The sequence below is a fragment of the Delphinapterus leucas genome, chromosome 10 (assembly GCF_059928025.1).
Source record: "Delphinapterus leucas isolate spDelLeu-1000000601 "Yukka" chromosome 10, BTC_Dleu_Yukka2, whole genome shotgun sequence".
NCBI lineage: Eukaryota > Metazoa > Chordata > Mammalia > Artiodactyla > Monodontidae > Delphinapterus > Delphinapterus leucas.
In genome coordinates, this window is record NC_143138.1 from 10,282,694 (window position 1) to 10,298,213 (window position 15,520).

Here is a 15,520-nt window from a genome sequence, read left to right on the forward strand (position 1 = left end):
AAAGATGAATGATTTTACGGGCAATCAGACATGTGGAGCCACGTGGGTCACAGAGTCCTCGAGGACCTGAAACTGTTCCTTTCAGACAAGGGGTCAGGATCTCAGCACCGGCACTCAGCTTTGGTGGGCTGGCCTGGGAGCCCCGCTGACCATCATTGGAAATAGCGTCTCAGAGGAAGCCCACCTATAATTCCAAGTGCTCTGTCGCAAAGTTGTGCGATCAGCTGCAGGCTCAAGGAGGAAAGCAGCTCGTCGTTCACAACACATCTGGGAAGCTCACAAAGACGAAATAAGATCCTGTCCCCTCCCCCGGGCCGGTCGGCCCCCAAAGAAAGAAATGCAAAAGAACAATCTTGTTCGACGATGAACAGGCTCAAGGAATGGCCCCCCAAGGCTCGGGAACCCGGCCAGGTGTGGGTCTCCGGCAGGGGCCGCGCAAGCCCGGCCACGTGGGTCGAGCCGCTCCGCCCCCGGCCTCGTCGTCCCGCCCCCGGCCTCGTCGTCCAGTCCCCGCGCCAGAGCCGCCGCCGCCGCCTACGCCGCCGCCGCCGCCGCTCGGGCCTGCTGCAGGTGCGTCTGCGCTGGCGCCAGGCCGGCATCTGCGCGGCCTTCCTGGGCTCCAGCCTGGGGTCCGGCAGAGCACGCGTTCCCGCGGGGCCGAGCTCAGCGGCTAGGTGTGGACCGGGGGCTCACCGGGCCGGACGCGGAGGCGGGGCCAGCCGGCCAGCGGCGCGCCTGCGCGACTCAAACGCACCCGCCGATTCCGGGGTCCAAGATGGTGGCGGAGGGGAGGAGGAGCGCGAGGGGGAGGAGAGTGCGCCCAACTTCTGCGGGTGGACCCGGGAGGCAGCCCCGGCCGCAGCCGCACGTGCGGAGGCCCGAGGCCTTGTGTCTTCCCGGCACAGCGCGGAGGCAGCTGCGGCCCGAGAGACGAGGGAGGGGAGGAAACGAGGTCAGAAAGTCATGTGGCCAGGGCAGGTGGGCCTGGTAGGCCGCTGTGAAGGGAGAGACCCTGGGGGCCCCGGGCAGGACGTCCCCTTGGAGTAGAGTCACTCTGGGCACTGCAGCAGCCCGGGTGGCAGATGTGGGGTGGCCTAGGCCGGCTGGTGGGCCTGGGAGGAACGGCCAGATCCGCACGTAGCGTAAAGCTGCAGCCTTCGGGATTTGCTGAGCTGTGGGGATGTGGGTGCGAGATGCTGAAGGAAAGGAGAAGTGGGCATCAAGGAGGATGGTGCCCTAAGGCTTTGTAGGAAGAAGTTTTGGGGAAAGTTCCGGAGTTCGGGCTTGGCTGTGTGAGGTGAGAGCGCCATCTTGAAGCCTTGGAGGGTTGGGAGATCCAGCGAGGTAGGAGAAAAACCAGGAGAGGATGGCGCCTGGAAGCCGGGAGGAGGAAGTGGTTTCGGAGAGGTGGTCAAGTAGGAGCCTTGGGTTTAGCAAGGCTGGTGACCTTGACAAGAGCAGGTGGTAGTAGGGCAGGTGGTAGTAGGGGAGAGGGAGTGAGTCTGCCAGTGTGGATACCTGGGGGCTAGAGCAGTGCATTTATTTAGCTCATAGGTGTTCAAAAAGTATTTAGTGAACAACTGTGTAAGTTTTTGCAGTTCCTTTGCAATGTACTTACTGTGTATTTTATTTTTTAATAAATTTATTTATTTTTGGCTGCGACGGGTCTTCATTGCTGCCACGTGGGCTTTCTCTAGTTGCGGTATGCGGACTTCTCACTGCGGTGGCTTCTCTTGTTGCAGAGCACGGGCTGTAGGCGCACGGGCTTCAGTAGTTGTGTCTCGCGGGCTCTAGAGCACAGGCTCAGTAGTTGTGGCGCACGGGCTCAGTTGCTCCGCGGCATGTGGGAACTTCCCGGACCAGGGCTCAAACCCGTGTCCCCTGCATTGGCAGGCGGATTCTTATTCACTGCGCCACCAGGGAAGCCCATTATCATGTATTTTAAATTAATGTTCTGTAAATTTTTTTTTCTCGAATTCCTAATATAACCTTACATTTATTGTATTTTTCAGAACTGGTGGGGTGCCCCCTTTCTCAACAGGGAACCTGAGACATTTTTCTTTTTTTCTAATTGGGTAGGTGAGTTTGCAGTTTCACAAGAAAGCCTGGTTAAGTAGGTACTGGTTAAGTAGGTACTGCCATTCACCCAGAGTACTATCAGTGTTTGGGAACCTATCCTGCACCCAGAAAGTTCCCAATGACTGTGATGAATGAGTTTTTCTCTCCTGAGGCCTTTCTTCCCACCTGAATGTAAAATCAAGGCAGGATAATTGGTGGCTTCACCCAGGGCATTTTTCACCCCTGAGGGCTTTTGGACCAGATAACCTGAGTTCTTCCTCCTCTGACTCAGCACAGTGGGGACCTTCTACCCTACCACCGCACCACCCAGGTATTTGCTTTTGCACTTGAATCGGGTTGTGAGCTTGCAGAAGCTAGAACCACTGCCCACCCTCATCCCTCAGAAACGCAGATAAGTGTTGGCGCAGAGGATGCTTCCGATGAATACTTTGAGGTAGCATCTTGAGAATAGACTTATGTTCTGAGTATTTACAATCATGGAGATCAGGTGGCACTGTTCTGAAACGTGTAAAAGTTTTGTTCCTAAGCTCTCCTTTGTTTTCACATTTACTGAGAGACTTGGAGAACATCTTCTAAGTTAATGGAAAATTTAGCAAAACAATTCCTACATTCATTTAAAAAAAAAATCATGTGATGACTAATAAAACAGGCAGTAGACCTGTTTAGTTTTTGTAACCCACAAGACCAAAATTATCTCGCTGATGCATTACTTCGGATAGACATGAAAAACTTAGACTCCACTAATAAATTAGTATGATAAAAGATTTGAAATAAAAAGAATATGATATTTAAAAGTATTTTAAAGTATTTTAAAAGTATTTTAATTGTATATTTAAAAGTATTTTAAAAGTATTTTAATATTTAAAAGTATTTTTTTAAATATTTAAAAGTATTTTAATTGTATACAATTCATGAGTATGTTTATATGCATATATATGTTTATATATATAAGATATATGTGTATGTCAATAGACATTGTAATTCACATAAGTTGAGAACTAAAGCTGTCTTCCCCCAAAGTACTTGCTCATTGCATTTCCTAGACAAACAATCTAGATACTAGTGGTTTTTGGAAATATTGAAACATGAGCAAGGAAAACTTCTTTCCATTTTATTATTTTGAGTTCAGTATTATGGTGAAAGTAATTATTATTACTCAATAATGAGAACATTTGAATAGAAAAACTTAGATGAAAAGTTAATAACATTTTACCCAGATAATACAAGTCTTAATTTTGTCAATTCTAATTAAAAACTCCTTCTTAATAACCTCAAATTTTTGACAACTCTTTATAATTAGCAACAAATTCAGTAAAGTTCAGAGTAGAAGGAAGATTTGCCTTCATTTCACAGCTATCCAGCAGAAGACCCACCATTTAGACGCTCATGCAGAAGAGCTGTACATATAGCAGTATAGTCAATTGCTTTATGTTGATGCCTTTGTTGATTGGATTTTAAATCCTTAAATCCTTTTAAATGCTTAATGACTTTAAAAATCCTACCTTCATGTCTAAGAAAAAATATGACAGTTTACTCAAGAGTTGGTCTAGAATTCTTTGAAAATAAGTGGCAATGTTTTCTAACATTTAAAAACTTAACAGAGGAAGAAAATAATTTTCTGGATCAAATTGGTGTCTCCAGATTTAAATATTAGAAAGCAACAGTGCAATCAAACATCTTTGAGAGAAATAACGGAACATATTAAGCACAAAATACATAAGTAACTTCATGCAACATAGAAGGAGCTTTTAGTAAAGTGAAGCAGTTTTGGGAACATTAATCTTGACAGTGTTCATCAAGATGGGCAAGTTTAACATTTATCATCTATGACGACATCTTAAAGCCTCAGCTGGATCTGAGAAAAACCCCTTTTCTTGATAATTATTGAAGCTGAGTGATGGGAACATACATACGAGTTAGTAATGCTGTTCTATTTTTGTATATGTTTACATTTTTCCAGAGTTAAAAAAATAAAGCATAAACTAGATAGTTAACACCGTTGTTGAGGTGTTCGAGTAGTTAGCTTTTCCAAATCAATTGAAGTTTGTCAGAAGCTTACACCCGTGCTGGTGGAAAATCCTGCCAAGTTGTTTTCCTCATGCTTCCTTTAAATAAAGCACTGGGGGGCTTTTCAGGATAGTCGGGCATCCCCATTGTTGCAGTCTGCAGGCTGCCCACCAGAGTGGCCCTCCTTGGCCACTGGGCATCTGAGCCTGTCCACCTTCTCCCCCTGGCAGCCTGTCAACCAGGGGCCTTTTTTGGCACTATCTTTGCTTCTGACCTCATGACTGCAAAGGGTCTTGTCCCCTGAGGTTGTTCTGGAAACCAACACTACACTATTTTTCTCTAACCTACTCTCTTTTTCAGAATTCCAAGCTACTTGTCCAGTCTTTTTGATTAAAGCAGAGACAGGTTACAGTGAAAATTTGTTGACATTTTGTTTGCTTGAAAGTTTGCTGGTTTCTTGTTGTTTTTAAGTGAGGTTTATTGAAATGCAACTTATATACTGTAAAATTCGCCCTTTTGTTACACAGTCTATGGGTTTTGTAAAAACACCACAAAATAAAGACATAGAATTTTCCCTGGTTCTACCTGCCTTCCCCTTCCCTCAGTCCCTGGATACCATGGAGGTGATTTCTGTACCTATAGTTTTGCCCTTTCAGAATATCATATAAATGGTCTCAAACAGTAGGCAGCCTTTTAGGTCTGGCTTCCTTCACTAAGCATAATGCTTTCCTTTATTCAAAAGAAAGCAACTTTTTTATTTTTATTTTATTTTATTTTTTTGCTGTAGGCGGGCCTCTCACTGTTGTGGCCTCTCCCGTTGCGGAGCACAGGCTCCGGACGCGCAGGCTCAGCGGCCATGGCTCACGGGCCCAGCTGCTCCGCAGCATGTGGGATCTTCCCGGACCGGGGCACGAACCCGTGTCCCCTGCATTGGCAGGCGGACTCTCAACCACTGCGCCACCAGGGAAGCCCAGCAACTTTATTTTTGAAATAATTTTAGGTTAATAGAAATGTTGCAGACATAGTATACAGAGTTTCCATATACCATTTACCCTGTTTCCCCTAAGGTTAACATCTTACCTTACTCAGTTTAGTACAATGATCTAAACTAGGACGTTTACATTGATATAGTACCATTAACTAATTGGCTGACTTCATATGTTGCCACTAATGTCCCTTTTCATGTCTCGAATCCAGTCCAGGATCCCACAGTGCATTTAGTTGTCATGCCTCCTTAGTCTGCAAACTGGGACATGTCTCCAGTCTTTATTCTTCATGACCTTGATAGCTTTGTTGAAGAGTACTGGCCACTTTTGCCATAGAATGCTTGCTCCGTTGGGGTCTGTCTGATGTCCTCTTACAGTTAAACTGAGCTAATGCATTTTGGGGAAAAATACCACCCAAGTGACGTTTTGCTCTTCTCATGGCATCATATTATAGACGAAGATGAAGTAGTGTGAAGGAGGTAGATGAAGTCAGTATGTCTTAGAACTGGTGATGTTAACTTTGGTTACTTGGTTAAGGTCGTATCTGCCAGGCATCTCCACTGTCGTATTACTGTTGTGTAGTACTTTGAAAATGCATCCGTGTTGCACGTATTACCAGTTTTTTCTTTTTATTGCTGAATAAGATTTCATTGTACGGATGAATCACAATTTGTTTACCCTTTGAAGAGTTGATAGACGCTTGGTCTGCTTCCAGATTTAGACCTGGCGCTATCTGCTAGGCCTGTTGGACATCAGTAATTTCACAGAGCACCAACATCAGGCAAGGCTACCCTGTGATCACGATGAATCGGACAAAAATAAGACAACTCCATAATTAGGTCTGAACCCAGACATAAATAAGAACTTTGTCTAAACCACTAAAATGGCAAAACACCCTCCTATCCTGGCTAAAAGGAGGGCTGCTGCCTCTTGACCGATCCCAGCTCAAGCCTCACTTCACTCCTTCCTCCTAGATCACACTCACGGAATTATCCAATTAAAGTATACTTTTTCCTGACAGCATCCAATCCAGATCAAAGCCTCCTTCCTGACCCTCCCCAGCTTTACCCAACACAAGCCCAAATCCTGTAATAAATCCTTCCCAGCACATCACCGGGACGCCTGCAGTTCCTCACCGTGAGCAGCTCCGTCCATGCACTTGCTCAGCTGCAGGTGTCTTCTAGACTTTTGCTGGAGAGCACTGACAATGCAAACAATATATAAACACACCTGTTGAAAATCCTCACTTCCACTCTTGTCGCCATACATCCTACTTCTCACCCCAATTCTTGTTACTAATTTCTTGGGAATTCCTCCATTTTTTTTTTTTAAACACAAATGCAAGTAAGTACTATGGTATAACTTGTATCCCCCTGCCTTCCTCTTACAAGGCACTATTCACACCTGACTTTTGTCCCCTATTCTGGAAATCTCTATCAGATTAGAGGGGACAGCTCATTCTGTTTTTTATTTTTAACATGTGAAATCTGAACATTGGAAAGATTTATGGAATGAAATAATCTGATTTGGCACGAACAGAGTTTTGAGGCTCATCTTCCAGACATTTATTTTTAACCTCTCTGAATACCCTCTGCTCTACTGATATCAATACTCACTTCTGAAGCCAGCGAGCTGTCTGCTTATAAATACTGAGTCAACCAGCAAATCACATTTAATTAGACTTTGTTCATTTGGGTCGTTGTTGTTGTTTAACTGTTACTTGGGGCGCGATTCAGTCGTGTTAAGTACATTCACATTGTTGTGCGTCCATTCCCCGGAACTCTTTTTATCTTGCAAAACTGAAACCCATTATTTTTATTTTTAAACCATTGTATAGCTTACATGCAGTAAAATTAACCCTTTTTTAGGGCAGAGTCCTATGGGTTGTGACAGCACAATCATGTAACCACCACCACAATCAAGATGTAGGACAATTCTGTCACTCCCCCATATCCCTCGTGCCCTTTTGTGTATTCACTCCTCCCTGGTCCGGCAGCCACTAATATGTTTTCTGTCCCCATAGTTTTATCTAGTCCAGAATATCATACACATAGAGTCATACGTGCATTCTTTTTTTGTAGCAGCCATGTTGCATACTGTGAATGTGTCATTGTTTATTGAACTCATCCCCTGCAGATGGACATGTAGGTTGTTTCTAGTCTCTTGCTGTTCATCACAGTAGTCTAAAGAAGAGCCCTGTAGATATGTCATTTTGGATGTGTGCAAGTCTCACTGTTGTAAAAATACCCAGACTTGGGAGTGCTAAGTCAAAGGGAAAATGCATTTGTTTTTGATAGGTTGTCCTCCAAAGGGATTGGAAAGTTTTGGGAAATGTGTTATTTTTCTATTTTTCCTGTATATACAGACCTTTAATCCTGAGTTCTGCCAACAATGTGATCCGCTAGATAGAAGTCAGCTATGTCAGTTACCCTTTTGATGTCATGGATCTGAATATTACCTTTCTCTGTGTCTGTTTTTCTTTTATATAACTCCTCGGATAGGTAAAGATTTACTAAATGTGCTTGAAGAGTCACAAGTTTCTTTGAGACGATGTCATCTTAACCCTATTTGTTGTCATAGCGCATATCTTCCCTGCCTAGTTCAGTTCTCAGAATTTACATTCTCATAGAAGCTATATTTTGATGCAAAGTTGAGAAGCCAGTGGTTTTCATACTTTTTTTTTTTTTTTTTTTTTTGCCGTACGCGGGCCTCTCACTGTTGTGGCCTCTCCCGTTGCGGAGCACAGGCTCCGGACGCGCAGGCTCAGCGGCCATGGCTCACGGGCCCAGCCGCTCCGTGGCATGTGGGATCTTCCCGGACCGGGGCACGAACCCGCGTCCCCTGCATCGGCAGGCGGACTCTCAACCACTGCGCCACCAGGGAAGCCCTTCATACCTTTTTGAAAGCATCGGAAGCTGTGTTTCAAATGAGTTCTCCCATCTGACCCCTTCCCAAGTCTCTGAGGCTGTGGTCCTCAAACTCGCACGCTCATCAGGATCACCCGGAGACAGAGCTGGGCCCCGCTGGCCCCGCTGCCAAAGCTCCTGATTCAGTGGATCTGGGCTGGAGCCCATGACTTTGCATTTCTAACAAGATCTCAGGGGATGCTGCTGATGCTGGTCTGGGGACCATACTTTGTAAACCACTATTCTGGGCACCTAGGAGCGCTTGAGAACACACAATGAAAACAGCTGGTTTAGAGGATGAACACCCTGAAAATTGCTACAGAAGATTTTTGTTAAGGGCATTCTTTTGCATATATGTGTATGTGTGTATGTATATATTTGCAGAAATACCAGTATTTTCTGATTGTTTCTCTTTGTTTTGTGATTTTTCTAAAGCCCATCTCCATAATTAGTGCGACGCAGAGAACCTGATGCCACCTCTCCGGATTGTCCCAAGCCGTTTACTTTCCCAGCTGTATTGTGGATTGAAGCCTCCAGCCTCTATACAAACCAAGATTTGCCTAACAATGGCTCGTCCAAGCTCAAGTAGGTCTTGGCAGCCTGCCATCTCATCTCCAGTGGAATTTGAAATACCTGAAAGTTCCTGCCCTGTGAGGGGGAATGTCTGTATTGAAGTGGGTACGGGGCAGGATGGTGGAGAAAGTCGCTCTGTCCTGTTGTCCTTAGGGAAGCCCTTTCTAGGACAGGGTCAGAATTATCTCTCAGTAGCCAAGTTAAGTCCATTTAAGACATTCTGTTGCTTCTTCAGAATGTTTGCATTTAAGCTTTTCACACATGATTTGTATTTTAAACCCCTCACCTCTCGACAGGGCAAGAAAGCTAGTGATCATGCTATGGGTACTATGGGGTTAAATTTTCTACTAGACAGAAATGATTTGTATCTCTACCTGACAAAAACCTGCAAGTCAACTCTGACCTACGAATCTATTCATCAGTAGGATGACAGAGTTTACATTTGAGGTAGAAAAGACCTTTAGGGTAAAGTTCTATTGGTGAACTTTAGGTCCGTAAGGATGTTTGTAGGTTTTGAATCCAGGAGTCATGTAAATAGTTCCTAGAAAAGTACTGATGTATTTTCTTATTAAGCATCTTGTTCTTTCAGGAGATTAGATCAGATTACAACCTCTAACCCACCCAGACTGGGTTTCTTTTTCTGAATTCTTCCTGGTTGGACAGCTTTCGTGGGCCCTGTTTTTCACACTGGTCTGTCTCTGAAAGGGGTGCGAATTCAGGCAGAGGGCTAGTGCGGTTGGCAGGCCGCCGGGCTGGTTACACCCAGGGGCACAGTGTGCCTAGACCGTCTTCATCCCTTTGAGCTTGTGCTGCTGAAAGCATGGTCCCAGAGCTCCAGGACCGAGCGGGAGAGGGGGCCGGAGCCTCTGCATCTTCTGTTTCTGAGGCTCTGCTTTTATTCTTTGTTTATTCTTGCCAGTCGTCAGGGAGGAAGGGAAGGGGAGGAGAGATTTGGAGCCTCTTTTGAGATTCTCTGTCCTGGGCTAGCCGTAGAGGCAGCTCTGAGCTTACAAGGGGGAGGAGGTCCCCCCCCTGCCTGGAGGAGCCATCAAGTATGAGAAACTGGTAAGATACACGTCACCAGCTTGGGGTGCGCAATGACGTCGCCTTCCCTTTAACGTTCACTTTGTTGTCTGTGAGCCCCCATCCCACTGTCTTCCTTCCCTTCCTCCTTCGCCTGTTCCATGTCTCAGGGGTGCTGTATCAGTCCGAGGGTTGATTAGCCTCGGTTGCCATTCCTCCCGAGGGAGACCAGAGAGCCTGCTCCATCCGCCAAGGAACCTGCTTCCACTGCAGGTTGAGCGCAGATTGGCCACTCCTGGAAGATACCTGTGCTCGGCAGACCCTGCCCTCGTGGCTCAGGCCAGCCGCAGGCCACGCTGGTCCACACTCGCTTCTCCGGGTAGGGGCACTGGAGGAAGTCTCTTCCCCCGCAGCTTATGCTCGGCTCTGCTGCACTGCTTAGGCCTGGCCTGCGGGGCCGTGGCGTTTCCTCACCCCAGGCACGAGGGCCGCAGAGCCGCGGCGCCTGGGAGAGAGGGCGTTGCTCTCGGCCTCATCTCTGCCGCCCGGAGAAACAACAGCAGTTCCAAGCCTGGCGATGGATGACATTTCGCTTCAGGACCAAAGTCCACCTTTGGCGGTGATGCTCATCGAGTGCTTGGTGCAGCACCTGGGCACTGTGAGCCCTCACGGCAGGAGGGCTGCTGCCCCTGTTGGTCTGAGGTCAGGCGGGAGGATGCCCGGAGGTGCAGGGTTAGGCCTTGGATCCTGGAGTGCAAGCCACAGGCTGTGACCACGACTCCCTGCTGTCGTGTTATTCTCTGTGTTCAGTTCCCTTCCGTTACCCCAAGTCTCTGGGGTCGTCTTGTTGTAAAGACCAGCTCTTACTCGAGCTGTAAAGGAGAAGGTCATGGGTCCAGATTGGGACAGAGCATTTATTCACAGAGGAGGGGCCCTCACCTTCACCCCGGTGGTGATGCCAAGCGAAGCTGGGATTAGCAAGATCCTCAAAGGGAAGTGAATTTGGAAAGGAAGGGAATGCTTTGGGGCCCAGTGGGCCTGAGGTCAGTCCTCACACACACACAAGCTTGTTTTTACTTTTAAGAAGGAAGGTGCATCCCCGTCCATTAGCGTTTTTTTTTAATTTTTAAAATTATTTATTTATTTATTTATTTTGCAGTACGCGGGCCTCTCACTGCTGTGGCCTCTCCCGCTGCGGAGCACAGGCTCTGGACGCGCAGGCTCAGCGGCCATGGCTCACGGGCCCAGCCGCTCTGCGGCATGTGGGATCTTCCCGGACCGGGGCACGAACCCGTGTCCCCTGCATCGGCAGGCAGACTCTCAACCACTGCGCCACCAGGGAAGCCCCCATTAGCGTTTTTTAATCCTCATAGTAGCCACCCTTTATGGAAGGCACTATTGTGCACGTGAAACAGCCAAGGAAACCCAGGATAGCAGAGGGTCAGTCATTCACATAAGATCTCGCTTGCGGGAGATGGGGTGGGATGCAGGGCCAGTGCTGTGCGCCCCAAGCCCCTATCTCTTTCTTAAGACGTTGAACACGCACACATCAGGTGCCTGGGGGCATCTTCATGGTACGAGAATGATTTTCATTTGCTCATCTTAAAGTATAATTTCACGCAAGGTCAAGTTTCAAAATACAGGCAGTTGATTTGGGATGTAAATGTCCAAATGGTACACTGAATTGACCAAGATTTGATTCCCTCTTTAGGTATGGCTGACTTCCGGAAGTGTTTTGCAAAAGCCAAGCACATAGTCATCATTTCAGGGGCTGGCGTCAGTGCTGAGAGTGGGGTACCGACTTTCAGAGGAGCGGGAGGTTATTGGAGAAGATGGAAAGCTCAGGTTAGTCATGTCTCCACAACAGCGAGAGGCTCTTCTGCATGAAGCCGTAATAGTGTTTGACTCGGAACCTCTACCTACTCCTGACACCCAGAGGGAAAAGTTTTGAAATTTACCATGACCCTTTTGTCGTGTTTGTTTTGGCATCGACACACGGTCCGCATGATTAAGATCTCAGATTTAAGCAAAGCAGCCTCTTGCCTTTCTTTCTAGGCATGTAGGCATGTATTGACTGCACTTATTCAGATAACAATTGGGTTTCTTCCAGTAACTAAAGTGGAACCAGAAAACTTTGGTTAGCATAATTCATTACTTTTCTATCGATGTTGAAATTAAGAATTACACATCTTTAAAAAGTTTCTCTGAACTTTTCATGTGAAAAACAGTGTTGAATTGTTAAAGGCTTAGGCCTTGATGCTCAAAACTTTACATGAAGGTCATTAGGATGTAAGTTCTCTGGGGGCATGCAGTTTTTTTAATTCAGTTTTTATTGAGGTATAATACATTGGGAAAAACCCAAACTTGTTGGCCAACCCCATACATGCAATAAACTTCGCCAATATAAGTGTACAGTTCAGTGAGTTTTAATAAATGTACACAGTGGTGCAGCCACCACCAGGATCACCGTGTGGAACATTTCTGTGCCCCAGAATATTCCCTCAAGGCCCCTGTAGGCAGTCTCCTCCCCTCCCCCTGGCCCAGGAAATCCCTAGTTTTGGAGGGCAGGGAAATGTGCCTGTTTTCTTCATCGCTCTGTCCCCAGCTCCCAGAACTCTGGCACATGTAGACGCTTAGTAGATTTCTGTTGGTCGAAAGAAGGCAATCATGAGTAATTACTTCAATGCATGACTTCCAGATTTCATAGGTAGTTTCTTACCGAGGGAAGGGTTAATGAATGTGCCCTTCCTTCCCCGATTAAATGTCTCAGGCTGGCACACGTTTAGGATGTCTTGTCACCTCTCTGCTGCCCTCCGGGCGAGTCTGGGGATCATCACCTTAAAGGTGAGGGAGGGGAGAAAGGAGAGCAGAGGGCCCTTAGGGTTCCACAAGAAGGAGCAGCTGCGGAGGGCAGTCCCTGGGTCTGAGAAGCAGGGCGGGGTGGGGGTGGACGGGGGTGCTTAGTGGGCATCAGGAGGGGCTTCCAGAGGGGTGGTCGGTGCTGTCAAAGCAGCTCAGGGTCTGTGGGGACCCAAAGAAGTCAGTTGACTGTTTGACTCCACCTCATGCGCTGCCTGTGACCGCTTCGGGCCACCGGAGGTCTAAGTGGGGACAGGAAGGAGGGAGGTACAGGGTTGATGGCACAGACGATCCACTTCCCCGATGCAGGCTGACTTTACCACCAGGTCGAAGGGTGACCTTTATAGTAAAATACAATGCATAATCCCAACCCCGCCTCAATCCATTTATGGAACATTTCAGTCATTGCCAAGGGTTCCCCTCCCCCGAGCTTCCAGCCCCAGACAGCTACGGACCACACTGCTCTTCCACCGTCGATGAGAGTTGCCTCTCCTAGAAGAGGAATCGCACTTTAAAAAATAGGTATTTTATATATATCCTGTTACTATAATGTATATACTATTTTTTATATGTGTAGTTGTGTGTGTGTGTGTGTGTGTGTGTGTGTATGTACCTATCATTATAGTTATAAAAACCGAGTTTTTCAACTATGGCCATTATACCTCAGTTGGGCATTTTGCATTTTACTTTTCTTGATAAATGAGCTTGGCATCCTGTAATGTGGAGCTCCATGGAAAACTGGATTCCAGACTAAATTACCTTCCCTCCTGTTACTTGACTTCACAGTTGTAACTTACTCGAGTGGAAGATGAGACAGGTTGCAGTCTCCCTGCGTCATCACTGGGGAAGTTAAACCGATTTCTCCAAGGTCCCTCCCTCGTGAGCCCCAGGTCCCGCCCTGCGGCTGCCACGCCACATGTACCTACACGGATGTGTCCCTGAGGGCACCTCCCAAAGCGGCCTGCCTCTCTGCTTAGAACAAAGGAGGCCTGGGAGTGTCCCGCTGGCTGCAGCAGCCCTACCGCCCAGCTTCTGGAGCATCAGAGCTTCTTTCCCTCCCTGACCCCTGCCTCCTTTCTGCCCCCCAGGACCTGGCCACCCCTCAGGCCTTTGCCCGAAACCCATCCCAGGTGTGGGAGTTCTACCACTACCGGCGGGAGGTGGTGCAGAGCAAGGAGCCCAACGCCGGTCATCTGGCCATTGCTGAGTGTGAGGCCCGGCTGGGCAGGCAGGGCCGACGGGTCACGGTCATCACGCAGAACATCGACGAGCTGCACCGCAAGGCTGGCACCAAGAACCTTCTGGAAATCCATGGTGAGGGACCCTCAGTCTTCCGTGGGAGGGGGGAACCAGACCTGAAAACACAGGTGCTGCCATGTCCCAGTTGGGCCCACTGCATCTTAACAAGACCCCAGGTGTCTGGAATGTGGACCACCCTACCTGGAGAAGCCCCACCCACTCTGCTGTGTGCTCTCCCCTCCCTGGGTGTCCTGTTGAGGGGCCTTATGTTCCCAGACAGCCCCCCAAGCTGGGCTGAGGGAAGCAGGAGCCTTGGGCCCTTGAACCGCTGTGGCTCCAGCAGGATCTAGCTCCGGAGAGGGCTGGCATCCCCTGGGGAACTATTTACTCTCCCTGTGTCCCTGATCAGCAGTGTCCGCTGAGGCTGTGCTTCTGCTCAGCCCTCGAGCCTTTAGGGAGCTTCCAGCTCAGTGACCTTTGCTGCAGTGAGCCCACCAGGTCTGTGACACCGCGGAGCTGGTCGTGGGTCCCTCTGGTTTCCCTTCTCTGCGCTTAATGACACCCTCCTCTTTCCTCTTCTTAATGCTCTCCCCTTTTTGCTCTCACCGAAAATCTAATCAGTTCATTCATACAAGAGCATAACTGGGCATGCAGGAATTTCTTCCCAAGGGCATTTAATAGTCTACAAAAGTTCAATCCCAAGAAACGCATTTCAAATTGTGGGATTTCCAGAAGCAGTGACCCAGTGGGGCTCCAGGCTCCCTCTAGTTTAGCTGTCTCCTCAGAAAATAAGTCTCTGGATGGCCTTGCTTGGATCACATACCTCCCTTTTGACCAAACACTGCTGCTAGAAGGATAGGCTGCTACGATGGGACCAGTCTGGAACTCGTGCCCAAGCTTGTATCTGGGGATGTGACTGACAGCTCCGTCAGCTTGGCATGGGATAGAGGAGAGGTGGCTCCCCAAAGAAGGAGTCCTGGCCAGAATGGAACAGTGTGTGTCCACCGCAGTGTGACGTGCTCAGCACTGGGCATGGGGTGACTATTTAGTGAACTGAGATCACCTTTTATTGGTTAAGCTCAATAAGTCATTGCTAGTTTTAACAGTTATTTTCTTCGTTTGTTAGTTGATTATTTATTGAGCTGCTTTTGTAGAAAAGATTCAAGCTTTATTAAGTCAAAATTAAGATTCTGTAAAGCACATCCCAAGCTATTGAGCCTTTATCAGTCATACACTTAGTAAATCCTGCCCTTAGGGTTAGATTGGCTTCTTCTGCCCAACTGACTACTTCAGTTCCACCCGAACATCAGGGCAATCAGAGAGCTGCTTAGTCACGCAGTGAGTTATTTCATCCGCCTCTCTCTCCTACAGGTTATGCAGTCCAGGGGGGCAGATGTTCTGGCTTGTTCAGTAGTACTGCATGCCTTTATTATGTTCCCTGTGATGCCTGGGGTAGGCCCATTTGTTAAAATGATGTATAAAAACAAAATTATTTCGTACCCTTTTAGACGTGGAGACAATTGCACCTGACTATACTAAATTCCAGTCTTGTTTAACTTTTGTTTTTCAGGTAGCTTATTTAAAACTCGATGTACCTCTTGTGGAGTTGTGGCTGAGAATTACAAGAGTCCAATTTGTCCAGCTTTATCAGGAAAAGGGTAATTATACTGCACTACAGAATAGACGTGTGTCGTTTTGTCTAAGTTGAATATAAATGTGAAGAAATCGAACATTCATCTAAGATGCCCATGGATATTTATGCGAAATAAAACTGGGTACAGTACAGCTATATGATAAAAGAAGTATTTTGCTCACAATTTACAATGTTAAGTGAAAACAACGGAATCT

General features: G+C 47.4%; 1 protein-coding gene across 10 annotated transcripts in view; it reads left to right on the plus strand.

Moving 5' to 3' along the window:
• Positions 1-504: 504 nt before the first annotated feature.
• The window catches only part of SIRT5 (sirtuin 5), a 30,788-nt gene continuing 15,772 nt past the window's right edge, over positions 505-15,520 (plus strand). For 6 of the 10 annotated variants that reach the window (XR_016394537.1, XM_089918336.1, XM_089918335.1 and 3 more), the window contains exons 1-5: positions 505-570; positions 8,414-8,563; positions 11,286-11,419; positions 13,522-13,747; positions 15,243-15,330. Coding sequence is in view for 9 of the 10 variants with exons in the window: in XM_089918336.1 (XP_089774462.1) it covers positions 8,449-8,563; positions 11,286-11,419; positions 13,522-13,747; positions 15,243-15,330 (563 nt within the window). In the remaining variant the exon portion in view is untranslated. The other 4 variants (XM_022586698.3, XM_022586699.3, XM_022586695.3 and 1 more) reach the window with 4 other exon arrangements.